At 31.5% G+C, this 13,681-nt stretch overlaps 1 protein-coding gene across 1 annotated transcript; it reads left to right on the forward strand.

The window, feature by feature from the left end:
• The first annotated feature begins 3,512 nt into the window (after window positions 1–3,512).
• Window positions 3,513–5,761, forward strand: LOC146997479 (uncharacterized). Its single transcript, XM_085814236.1, has 2 exons — window positions 3,513–3,732; window positions 4,407–5,761. The coding sequence occupies exons 1-2, from the start codon at window positions 3,577–3,579 to the stop codon at window positions 5,754–5,756; spliced, it is 1,506 nt and encodes a 501-aa protein (XP_085670362.1). The 5' UTR covers window positions 3,513–3,576; the 3' UTR covers window positions 5,757–5,761.
• Window positions 5,762–13,681: the final 7,920 nt, after the last annotated feature.

The raw sequence follows: 13,681 nt of genomic DNA on the forward strand, positions 1-13,681 counted from the left end.
ACATTACTCCATGAATACTATTGATGAAAATAAATTTATTTAAAAGTCATTATTTATTTATTAAATGAAATAAAAATGTATGTGTTCAAACATTTTGCATAGTTATACAAGGGCATTATATTTCTGGAAGTACTGAAATTTAAAATTTTATTATAAATCCAAGTTAATTAGGAATATGCAAAGAGGAAAATTTTCACTTTTAAATATTCTGCAGTTAATTTAAGGCAAAAATATAATCACTGAATTACCTTTTACTACATTTAATGGGAAAAATAACTTGGTATTGTTTATTCTGTGTATTTTTAAATTTGCATATACTGAAAGATAAGTACAGAAATAAAAATACATTTATATTAAAGGCAAAGTGTTGGAGTTACTTAAATTACTTAATATCTAGAAACTAATTGTGATAGTATTATGTTGTGTGACATACTTCAGTGGTAGTACAGCGATCATCTTTCTTACATAATTAGTTAGTAGTTGGCAATTATTAGGAATATGAAATAAATATTAAAACATGTCAAAGCTTATCACAGATAGGTCTTGAAACCTATTTAATTCCTGTTGTGAGAAATTTTCGATTATGAGAAAGAAAAATAAATGTTTCATAGGAAAAAATAGTTAAAATATAGAGTGATTTTGTATTTATCACAAAGTGCAGAAATTCAAATTTCAAAAGTCAAAATTTTTTGATTGCACTGGTATACATGGTTTATTGTACTGGTACACATTTTGTCTTTTTTTTCTATAAATTTCAAGATTTCTTTCAAATTGCTGAATAGACTGACTTCTGTCTGACACTCACAAGAGAGTCATGCCCCTTCCATTTTGTTAATACAAAAGAGAGCCGATTAGACAATAAGACTACTGGAAAATTAGTTTTCAGCCATTTCGAACCTGTCTACTAGTTTCAGTCTTTCCAAATCATATGCTAATGTAAAGAGCATGCATACTAATATTCTTTAATTTGTTTCCATGATAATCTGTTCGCGTGTGCTTCTTTAGATTCTTTAACTGATTTCCAATTTTCTGTTTTATTTTCCATTCGGAGCAAAAAAATTCGTAACAATATTTTTTTATCTATAAATAAAATATGACATTAAAATGTAAAGCTCTGTTAATAAATTAAGTAAGCTTTTCGAAATTGTTGATCATATCAAAAATTATATTGCTGAGTTGCTGAAAGGCTTTAGAATATCAGCTTCCAGAAGTGCGTGGGAAAAATATTCTGCATTGCCGTGAAGCAAGACCGAAATGATTTCATAGTCGCATAATATACTGGTGTTAAATCAGTATTGCTTTTGTGATTCAAAGACATTATGAATGAAATACGTTTATTAGTAATTCTATTTTTCAAACGAAGCCCAGAACTTCTGCAATTGGTGTTGAACATCATGAAATGCTTTGCCTACGTATTTCTTTACCTGAGAAAAAAAGTGCGATTTTTCAGAAAATTAACAGATGTAGAAAATGGAAGAAAAAAAATCATTGATAATTAAGTCAAAATGACAAATTATAATAAAACAGGGCCAAACTGACCCTTCGTTTAAGCTGACACAATTTAGCTCGATCTATCAGCTAGAATACCATCATATTTGGTAGGTAGATTAATGACGACTTGGGAGGAAAAGATTCTATGAAGAAAAAATTTAGTTCCGAAAGTTGCCGAAATGTGGCACTGAAAATTTGCACGAAACGTAGGTAAAATCTGAAAATGCAAATGTTCGATTACGTGAACAACAGCGTCTGTAATTCGGTCTCTTTCTTTACCTAAACGTGCGGTACTTGTAAAATTGTTTTATCTTCATTCAATCAAATGCGACCGCCTCTCTCTCTTTGTGAGTTTAGAAATCGTAACACCTTACGCAAAGACCCTCGACCAATGCATGATGGGAAAAAACACATCACTGAATCGCCCAGGTGCCTGAGGGTGAGAGACCCATTTTGAAAATGTAGCAACGTTGGTGGTTTCATAAATTTTCCTGTGACTAACATTCGGGAAAATGGAGAGATGGCTAAACCAAAGGATATGCAATTGAAGGACAAAAGCTTTGACTCCAAATTTACTATACAGGGGCTGTCCATCCAGCCTTAACCCTTTGCGGCACGGTGTGCCCGGTCTGAAACTTCCTTCTGTACACGCAGAAAAATTGAATGAAAAAGGAGGTTACTATAAATTACTCTGAACCTTCTTTATTTATAGTAGATGGCAGCTCAACACAAACCAATCCATATATTTTAGCCATGTTTAGTGTTTTAAGACCTTCATTTTTCAAAGAAATCTTCCAGATTTTTTTAAGTTATAAAAGGAATTGTTTGAAAAGAAATTTCTATGTTTTTTTTTTTTTATGCTAATTTCCTTATTCTATATTAGTTTTAAATTTTTACCTTGAAATCTTGTCTAAAATTGAACGGCGAACCTCAGGTGTTTCCAAAGCGGGCTCACCAAGACTCTAGGAGAACTGAGACACTGTATTCTTTTGCCTCTCCGCATCTCATCGATCAGTTCATTGACAACAGAAAGGTGGATCCACATCTGTGTTTCATTTCCTGTTTTTCTCTTCCTTTTTTGGGGGGGGGAGGGGACGTTTGGTTATCACTAATAAAATGTTGGGGTAATTTTCTGAAAGTCAAGGCTAATTTTATCAGTTATCTGTTTGGTTTTTCATTGGAGCAGTTCTCTTTTTCTCTTTCGCTTTCGTTCAAAGTTTCGCTAGCGCTACGTTTAATAGTTTTGAGTTGTAGACATTTATTTAATTTTATTTTATAGTTTATAATTTATAATTGTAGGTATAATATTAAGTTTATTTTTTCGGATTTTTAATTATTTTCGAAACGGATCGGAGAGGGCTGACCGTTTCTGAAGCACTGAAAGTGCTACAAGAATTGCTTTCAGATAGTAAATCTGATACGGATCCCGGTACATGTGCAAGACATGCAATAATTGGTTGTGCTTTTTTAAAGGTGGTGTCACTTTCTTCGAAAAATACCACCATGGAAAAAATAAACTAAAATGTAAATATGAAATTTAAATATCATATACCCAAGTTACTTTTTTTAAAAAATTCATACGCAAATTGACACACATACTTAGAATGACATGGGGTTTTATTAGAACCAAAAAAAAAAAAAAATGTTCAAAAAATTTACTGTTATCGGGCCTTTTTTCTTCGAGGAAATGCGTGATTCTGTTTTTGTAACTGCTACCGTGACGGGTGAGAGGTACGCCGATATGTTACGGAATCGCATCGTCCCCAGCCTGGCTCATAAACACCTGCTGGAACGTACTTTTTATGCAGGATGGCGCTCCACCCCATATTGCTAGACGCGTGAAAGATCTCTTGCGCGCGTCGTTTGGTGATGATCGTGTGCTCAGCCAACACCTCCTTATAGAAGGAAGCCGGGACACTGAAGCGAGGGGAAGCTCTGACGTCACAGGTAGTCGTCTCTGACTCACCTCGCTCCTTCAAACAAAATCAAAGCCCCGTAGTTGAGCCAAGAGCGATGAACGTGGAGCGGTTATTTGCGTTAGCGACAGAGTTTTTATATTGTCTCGTGCTTTTATAATTTCATACGATGCCTCATAAATGTGCTGTAGCCACATGTCGTGGTAATTATAAAAACGGACCAAAAGTGGCTGTATTCAAGTTTCCAAATGAGACTGAACTCCGGATGAAATGGATAAGGAGTCTACGAAGAAAAGATGGCTTTCAACCTACTAAACATACCAGAGTAAGTTCAATTTTACTGCATTTTTTATGTTTTGTATCTTTACATTTTTTTATTACTTTTATTGATATTAGATTTTGATCTGTGGGTAAGAAGTTTTATGTTTGAAAGATTTTAATCTTGCCTGTTTTAATCATTTCAAAAAAATATTTTCCTTCAAAGTTTTATGAATGAAATAAAGTTCCATATAACAGGAATAATTCTAAATTTAGTAGTTACATAAATGCCAATAATTTGTAAATGCTTTCTAGTATACTGTGCAGGCAGATTCTGTAGTTATTCCAAATTTATCATAATTTATATGACAAGGAACTACTAAGTAATCATAATAGGTTTCATTTTAAAATTTTTGTAATGATATATGAAAGTTTGGTATGATGTATTCAAGGTAATTATTTGTATTTGGTAACCAGTGTTTGTTGTAAACAATTATCTCAAATATATAATTTTCTTTAAATGTAAATAAAGCTGTAATCATTATGATAAGCATTCCAGATTTTACAAATTACTTAAATTATACACGTAATTGAAATGATATTACTGGTTTTTTAATTCGTATTTATGTATCAAATTATTTATTTAAATCATAGGGCTTATTGACTTCTGTTACTAAATATTAACATGCATCTAACTTTTGTACTCACAACAAGTTGATTTTTGAATATTTTCTTTTGTAGGTATGTGAATTACATTTTCGATCAGATGAAATAATACGAGAAATCGAAATGTATGATGAGAAATCAGCGAAGTTAATTAAAGCCCCAATTTCTAGGCCACGTTTGAAAAAAGGATGCATACCTTCTCAGTTCCCTGATGGCCCATCCTACATGTCATCAAATTCTGTATCGAGAATGTCACCAGAAAAGAAGAAAGCTCGTTTAGAAGAGAAATACCTGGAGAAAGCGATAGAAGAAAGTTTGAAAATGAAAGAACGGTATGATAATGAACGATCATTTGAAAGTTTAATTGAATTCAATAATTGCCTAGAACATCAGATTTTAGAAACATTTTGGACAACTGTACATACTGAAAATTCAACTATGTTACTTGATATTTTAAGTGACCCAGCTCCAGAAATTCAGAAATCGGTAGTAATAAATGAGGATTTAACAGTATGTGTTTATATTAAAAACATCGCTATAAAATCTATTGGTAAATTTGTTTTCCCTCTAAAAATTAGTAATGTAAATATGTTTCTAGAAGTACTAAAGGAAGTTGAAAGTCTGTCTCATAACTTACAAAATGAAGAATATATTAAGAATTCTATACAAATTGTGGATGATATGCTTTCAGAATTGAAAAGAGTTTTACCTGAAAAAGAAACTGAACTGAACTTCCTTTCAGAGCAAGTAAATAAACTAAATGTAAAGAAAGAGAAGTATCGATATACTCCAGATTTACTTATTTTTTGCAGTTTGTTAAACTCGATCTCACCGCATGCATACAAGTTTTTACGACATTCAGGTTACATTTCTATTCCCCATCCACGTACTATTCGTAGAATTTGTTCAATGTTTTCTCTTAATCCTATTACTGAGCAATTTAATGATGACTTTTTAGGATATGTTAAACAAAGATGCAAGGATTTAGAAGAAAATGATAAAACTGTATTTATTATGATGGATGAAGTGCATTTAAATTCATGTTTCGATTTTAAAGGAGGAAATTTGTGTGGCATGGCCTACAACTGTGAAAAAGCTGCTACAAGTGCTTATGTTTTTATGATACGTAGCTTATTATCACCTTTCAAGGATGTGGCACATATATTACCAGTTAAATCATTAAATGCTGAGGATCTGTATCAATATCTTAAGAAAATTATAATTGGTTTAGAAAATATAGGTTATAGAATTGTGGCAGTTGTCTCTGACAATAATTCAATAAATAAAAAAGCCATGTCATTATTTTGTATGCCTCCAAAAATTAGTATTGTGTATAAAAACCCTGCAGACTTATCTCGGCCACTATTTTTTGTTATTGACTCAGTGCACATCTTGAAGTGTGTCAGGAACAACTGGATAAATTAAAAAACTTCTGGGCAATGTTTATTTTATCCAAATTTTGAAAATTTTTCCAAGGTCGAAACAGCGGCATTTGCATGCATAAAAAGTCTCCATTCATTAGAGGCAGGCAGAATTGTAAAATATAGTTATGGTTTGACTCTGAAAGCTCTGTATCCAACCAATTTGGAAAGACAAAATGTCAAGCTAGCATTACAAATATTTGACAGTCGTCTTGCAGAGGCAATAATGGTTATTGGTAAAGAAAATAGTATTTTAAATTACGAAACAACAGCTGAATTTATTAAAATTATATCTACATGGTGGTCAATAGTCAATGTCAAAAGTATCTTTAAAGGATACCATAAGATGAATGAGTATCAAAAGCCGTTAACTGTGCAAAATGATGATGTTAGATATATTTATTTAAATAAGTTACTTGAGTGGTTAGATCAGTGGAAACTTTTAGGCTGTTCTAGTGGTGGACTAACTAAGGAAACACATTTTGCATTAACACATACTAGCTATTCGTTGCTCGAAATGGCAAGGTATTGCATTGAGGAGCTAAAATTTACTTACTTTTTACCAGGAAAAGTTCAGACAGATCTCCTAGAGAATAGATTCGGAAAATATAGACAGCTGGCTGGTTCACAACATAATATTTCTATAAGGCAAGTATATGAAACTGAAGCAAAATTAAGATTACAAAGTCTTCTGCCAATTGTTATTAAATCATCAAAGTATGGAGGAATTCCTATTTATCTAAATTGTAAAAACCTGTGTATTGAATCTCTGGAGCAAGAAAATATTGGATGCACTTTCTCAGGAAGAATAACTATTACAAATGAAGATATACAAAATGTTCAAAATGACATATCAATTTTAATGTATATATCTGGTTACTGTAGTTATAAAGTTGTGAAACTATTAAGCTGTGATATTTGTAAAGGCAATCTAACTATTGATAAAGAATTAATTGTAGAAAATGAAGGACAGTCTTGGATAAAAAGATTTGATAGAGGACTTCTATATCCTCATCCTGATGTACTAAATTCAGTAATATATAATTATGTTGTTATTCAAAAACTTGTATCTGAAGAATTTGAGAATGAATTTTTATTTTCTGCAAATCAGAGGGATATAGCATGTAACTTAACTCTAGACATACTGATAGAAAATGACATTTTTTTAAATCTAGATGATTGCCCTAAAGCTCATGAGTCACAGAAAGTGTTAAAGCAGATTCTTTGGTCATCAACGAACACATTTTTAAATAATTATTGCAAATTAAAGAATGATACACTAAACCAGAAAAGCATTGCAAAAGAGCGCAAATTGAAAACTTTAAAGCATAAATAAAAATATAATGGGTGTTTAGCAATTAAACATTTAAAAAATGTAGGTTTTAATTCAAATGATGCTGTATTTCATAGACTAGTAAGTTTAGTAACTTTAATGCATGTAACAAGACACAAAAAATTAATTGAGCAAAGCCTAGTGATGTTAGTTAAGATTTATTTCTGTTGAAAAAATATTTTCGCATCTAACAGTTACTGTTACACATTATTGTGAATTCCTTATTATTTTTTTTCTACTCATGTATGCTGTCTGTTTAACCTTGAGATCACTTGAAAAGTAATAGTAACGAAAAATTCATTTCTATGCATCTATGTAAATAAGTGTCTGGTTGTATTTTAAGTGGTCCTTATTATTAATGTGGATATCAAATTAGTGTTAACATATGGTAAGATTCTTTATCATTATAATTGACTTGAAATATTGAAAAATTCATTTCCTTGCCCTTAATTTGTTGTGTAAAAAAGTGTCTGCGTTATGTTTTTATGTGGCCACTACTTTTATCATTTGGGTATAATTTTGGTGTTAACATGATAAAATACTTTATCAAAGTAACAGTTATATGTTTCAAAATGCTTACAAAATGTTATGTATATAATAACTGCCACTGTTATACTGGTAATGGGTCATTATACTTTTGTTGATATGGACAGATATTGACTGTTTTACATTCAGATGACTTGAAATATTGAAGAAGGCATGTGATTTTTTTAATTTCTCATCGCGTAAAAAGGTGTCTCGGTCTGTGTTTTAGCGCAGCCACTACTTTTATCATTTGGGTATAAGTTTGGTGTTGACATATGGTAAAATGCTTTCTCCTGATAAAAGTTATGTTTCAGCATGCTTACCGAATGATATGTATATAATAACTGCCACTGTTATACTGGTAATGGGTCATTATAATTTTGTTGATATGAACATATACTGACTGTTTTATATTTAGATGACTTGAAATATTGAAGAAGGCATGTCCTTTTTTTAATTTGTCATCGCGTAAAAAAGTATCTCGGTTTGTGTTTTAGTGCGGCCACTACTTTTATCATTTGGGTATAAGTTTGGTGTTGACATATGGTAAAATGCTTTCTCCTGATAAAAGTGATATGTTTCAGCATGGGTACAAAATGATATGTATATAATAACTGCCACTGTTATACTGGTAATGGGTCATTATACTTTTGTTGATATGGACAGATACTGACTGTTTAACATTCAGATGACTTGAAATATTGAAGAAGGCATTTCCTTGCCTTTAAATTGTCATTGCGTAAAAAGGTGTCTCGGTCTGTGTTTTAGCGCAGCCACTACTTTTATCATTTGGGTATAAGTTTGGTGTTGACATATGGTAAAATGCTTTCTCCTGATAAAAGTTATGTTTCAGCATGCTTACCGAATGATATGTATATAATAACTGCCACTGTTATACTGGTAATGGGTCATTATAATTTTGTTGATATGAACATATACTGACTGTTTTATATTTAGATGACTTGAAATATTGAAGAAGGCATGTCCTTTTTTTAATTTGTCATCGCGTAAAAAAGTATCTCGGTTTGTGTTTTAGTGCGGCCACTACTTTTATCATTTGGGTATAAGTTTGGTGTTGACATATGGTAAAATGCTTTCTCCTGATAAAAGTGATATGTTTCAGCATGGGTACAAAATGATATGTATATAATAACTGCCACTGTTATACTGGTAATGGGTCATTATACTTTTGTTGATATGGACAGATACTGACTGTTTAACATTCAGATGACTTGAAATATTGAAGAAGGCATTTCCTTGCCTTTAAATTGTCATTGCGTAAAAAGGTGTCTCGGTTTGTGTTTTAGCGCAGCCACTACTTTTATCATTTGGGTATAAGTTTGGTGTTGACATATGGTAAAATGCTTTCTCCTGATAAAAGTTATGTTTCAGCATGCTTACTGAATGATATGTATATAATAACTGCCACTGTTATACTGGTAATGGGTCATTATAATTTTGTTGATATGAACATATACTGACTGTTTTATATTTAGATGACTTGAAATATTGAAGAAGGCATGTCCTTTTTTTAATTTGTCATCGCGTAAAAAAGTATCTCGGTTTGTGTTTTAGTGCGGCCACTACTTTTATCATTTGGGTATAAGTTTGGTGTTGACATATGGTAAAATGCTTTCTCCTGATAAAAGTGATATGTTTCAGCATGGGTACAAAATGATATGTATATAATAACTGCCACTGTTATACTGGTAATGGGTCATTATACTTTTGTTGATATGGACAGATACTGACTGTTTAACATTCAGATGACTTGAAATATTGAAGAAGGCATTTCCTTGCCTTTAAATTGTCATTGCGTAAAAAGGTGTCTCGGTTTGTGTTTTAGCGCAGCCACTACTTTTATCATTTGGGTATAAGTTTGGTGTTGACATATGGTAAAATGCTTTCTCCTGATAAAAGTTATGTTTCAGCATGCTTACCGAATGATATGTATATAATAACTGCCACTGTTATACTGGTAATGGGTCATTATAATTTTGTTGATATGAACATATACTGACTGTTTTATATTTAGATGACTTGAAATATTGAAGAAGGCATGTCCTTTTTTTAATTTGTCATCGCGTAAAAAAGTATCTCGGTTTGTGTTTTAGTGCGGCCACTACTTTTATCATTTGGGTATAAGTTTGGTGTTGACATATGGTAAAATGCTTTCTCCTGATAAAAGTGATATGTTTCAGCATGGGTACAAAATGATATGTATATAATAACTGCCACTGTTATACTGGTAATGGGTCATTATACTTTTGTTGATATGGACAGATACTGACTGTTTAACATTCAGATGACTTGAAATATTGAAGAAGGCATTTCCTTGCCTTTAAATTGTCATTGCGTAAAAAGGTGTCTCGGTTTGTGTTTTAGCGCAGCCACTACTTTTATCATTTGGGTATAAGTTTGGTGTTGACATATGGTAAAATGCTTTCTCCTGATAAAAGTTATGTTTCAGCATGCTTACCGAATGATATGTATATAATAACTGCCACTGTTATACTGGTAATGGGTCATTATAATTTTGTTGATATGAACATATACTGACTGTTTTATATTTAGATGACTTGAAATATTGAAGAAGGCATGTCCTTTTTTTAATTTGTCATCGCGTAAAAAAGTATCTCGGTTTGTGTTTTAGTGCGGCCACTACTTTTATCATTTGGGTATAAGTTTGGTGTTGACATATGGTAAAATGCTTTCTCCTGATAAAAGTGATGTTTCAGCATGCTTACCGAATGATATGTATATAATAACTGCCACTGTTATACTGGTAATGGGTCATTATAATTTTGTTGATATGAACATATACTGACTGTTTTATATTTAGATGACTTGAAATATTGAAGAAGGCATGTCCTTTTTTTAATTTGTCATCGCGTAAAAAAGTATCTCGGTTTGTGTTTTAGTGCGGCCACTACTTTTATCATTTGGGTATAAGTTTGGTGTTGACATATGGTAAAATGCTTTCTCCTGATAAAAGTGATATGTTTCAGCATGGGTACAAAATGATATGTATATAATAACTGCCACTGTTATACTGGTAATGGGTCATTATACTTTTGTTGATATGGACAGATACTGACTGTTTAACATTCAGATGACTTGAAATATTGAAGAAGGCATTTCCTTGCCTTTAAATTGTCATTGCGTAAAAAGGTGTCTCGGTTTGTGTTTTAGCGCAGCCACTACTTTTATCATTTGGGTATAAGTTTGGTGTTGACATATGGTAAAATGCTTTCTCCTGATAAAAGTTATGTTTCAGCATGCTTACCGAATGATATGTATATAATAACTGCCACTGTTATACTGGTAATGGGTCATTATAATTTTGTTGATATGAACATATACTGACTGTTTTATATTTAGATGACTTGAAATATTGAAGAAGGCATGTCCTTTTTTTAATTTGTCATCGCGTAAAAAAGTATCTCGGTTTGTGTTTTAGTGCGGCCACTACTTTTATCATTTGGGTATAAGTTTGGTGTTGACATATGGTAAAATGCTTTCTCCTGATAAAAGTGATGTTTCAGCATGCTTACCGAATGATATGTATATAATAACTGCCACTGTTATACTGGTAATGGGTCATTATAATTTTGTTGATATGAACATATACTGACTGTTTTATATTTAGATGACTTGAAATATTGAAGAAGGCATGTCCTTTTTACTTCCTTGTACGAAGTAAAAAGGAAGTATTGTAATCGCAAAAAGTTTCAGGCAGCATATTTCACCGAAAATGTCCATTTTGACCGCTATCGAATGCAATTTAACGATGTTTTTGCACCATATCTGTATGTAAGGACAGAATAAAATACTCTTTTCCTTCAAAAAAATTATAAAACTGCTTAAAAAAACTGAAATTAAAATTAATTCTGAAGAGAATTTTTCGTGGCTTCTGTACGAACGTATGTACGTAAGTTCGTGCGTACGTACATATCTCACATATCTCAAAAACGAGTAGCCTCAGAACTTTGAAATTTTGTATATAGGACTGCTATAACATGTATATGTGCACCTCGTATTTTGGTTGCAATCGGCCACACCAAACGTATATAAATATATTTATATATATATCCACTCTATGACTTGAAATATTGAAGAAGGAATTTCCTTGCCTTTAATTTGTCATCGCATAAAAATGTGTGTGGGTTATGTTTTAAGTGGCCACTACTCTTATCATTTTGATATAATTTTTGTGTTAACATATGGTAAAATGTTTTATCGAGGTAACAGTTATGTTTCCAGCATGATTAGAAAATTGTATGTTTATAATAGCTGCTGCTATTATACTGGGAATGGGTCATTATAATTTTGTTCATATGGACATGCACTGACTGTTTTATATTCAGAGCACTTGAAAGATGATAATATTGAAAAATTCATTTTCGTGCTGTTGAGTGTTTGCTGCATAAAATGGTATCTGGGTTGTATTTAAATGGCTACCACTTAATGTTTAGTAAGTGGTTATCATTTGGTGTTAACATACTGTAAAATGCTTTCTCATGATAAAAGTTGTGTTTCAGCATGCTTACAAGATGACAAGTTTATGGTAACTGCTGCTTTTATGCTGAGAATGGGTCATTATAATATATATTTTTTATATGGGCATGTACTGACTGTTTTACACATAAAAATATTGAAAAATTCATTTCCTTGTCTTTAATTTGTTGTTGTGTAAAAAAGGGTCTATGTTGTGTCTTTAAGTGGCCATTACTTATATCATTTGAGTATAATTTTCATGTTACCATATGATAAATTACTTTATCAAGATAACAGTTATGTGTTTCAGCATGGCGACAAAATAACAGGTTTGTAATAACTCCTACTATTATTCTGGGAATTGGCTGAATAAAGGGTGTCTCTCATTAGGAGCACTCATTTCACAAACCTGTGATTTTCATGTGCATTTTGAAATTACCGGTGTCCCATAATTAAGACTGGTGGCTTTCTGGACAAATCATTTTGATATATTCTTTGCTTAAATTAAACAAGCCTGATAGCGAGTAACTTAGAAGATCACGATTTTAGCTTGGAAAAATTACAACAAAATTGTGTTGCATGTAGTGACCAGATACTTTCAAATTGGATACTGGTGCATAGGTAAAAGATTTTTATTATTTTCTATATTTGAAACATTAACTGATAATCACTTCCTTTACACAACATCAATAAATGTTTTTACATATACTGGTGATGCTGACATCCATTTGCTGTTGAATGTATCTTTATATGCTTCATAAATAATAATAGCCATCGTATAAAATTTAATATCATTTGTGCACCTGAAGTGTTTTAAATGGTAATGGACGGTCTTCTCAAGTGTTTGCCCGATATTTATCCATATTATGGCAGTATCGTAATACATTTTGAAACTATTAATTGGCTGTTGTAAAAAGTTAATAACGGTGTTTGTAATTGCCAGACAAAATGGGTTGAAATTTAACGAATAGAAACTTGAACTTGCAGTATCAAAATTTAAATATTAAGGTCACATAGTCTCATCTTATTGTTTCTGATGAGACCCAATTAATATAGAAGCAGTTTTGAAATTTTCACACCTGTTAATAAATAAGAATTGATGAGATTTCTTAGTATGGCAATATGCTTAATGAGATTTCTGCTTCAATTTTTACAAGAAAGTTTGAATAATTTATTGATAAAAAGAGATCAGCTGGTTTTAACTTATTTGTATGTTATAACTTAGGTGTTGTGTTGTTATGCTGACTGCTTGCATAAAATTGTAAATAAAATTTTTTTATTTTTCACTTGTGAATCTTTATTTTCAAGTTCAGCTATATAACTAACACAATACAGTTAAGTACATATACAACTAATATTATTGGTTCTACAGATTTAAGCAATAATTTTAAATTGCACATTGAATTATTTGCTAAGCAAACCTCTGCTATACTAATTTATTTGAAACTTGCAAGACACATAGCATATTATAGACAAAATTTAGTGCATTTTTATACCATTTTCTTTAAAGACAAATTACTGATTGGAAGAAAAATGAAATGATAAGTAATAGTTTGTATGCAGATAATTTGGGT

The sequence above is a fragment of the Stegodyphus dumicola genome, chromosome 4 (genome assembly GCF_044657685.1).
Source record: "Stegodyphus dumicola isolate Sdum_Otavi_A_Nest chromosome 4, ASM4465768v1".
NCBI lineage: Eukaryota > Metazoa > Arthropoda > Arachnida > Araneae > Eresidae > Stegodyphus > Stegodyphus dumicola.

Coding starts and splice junctions, on each gene's coding strand:
- LOC146997479 (XM_085814236.1), top strand. CDS start 3,577: ATGCCTCATAAATGTGCTGTAGCCACATGTCGTGGTAATTATAAAAAC. Junction 3,733..4,406: donor AACCTACTAAACATACCAGA/GTAAGTTCAATT, acceptor TTTCTTTTGTAG/GTATGTGAATTACATTTTCG.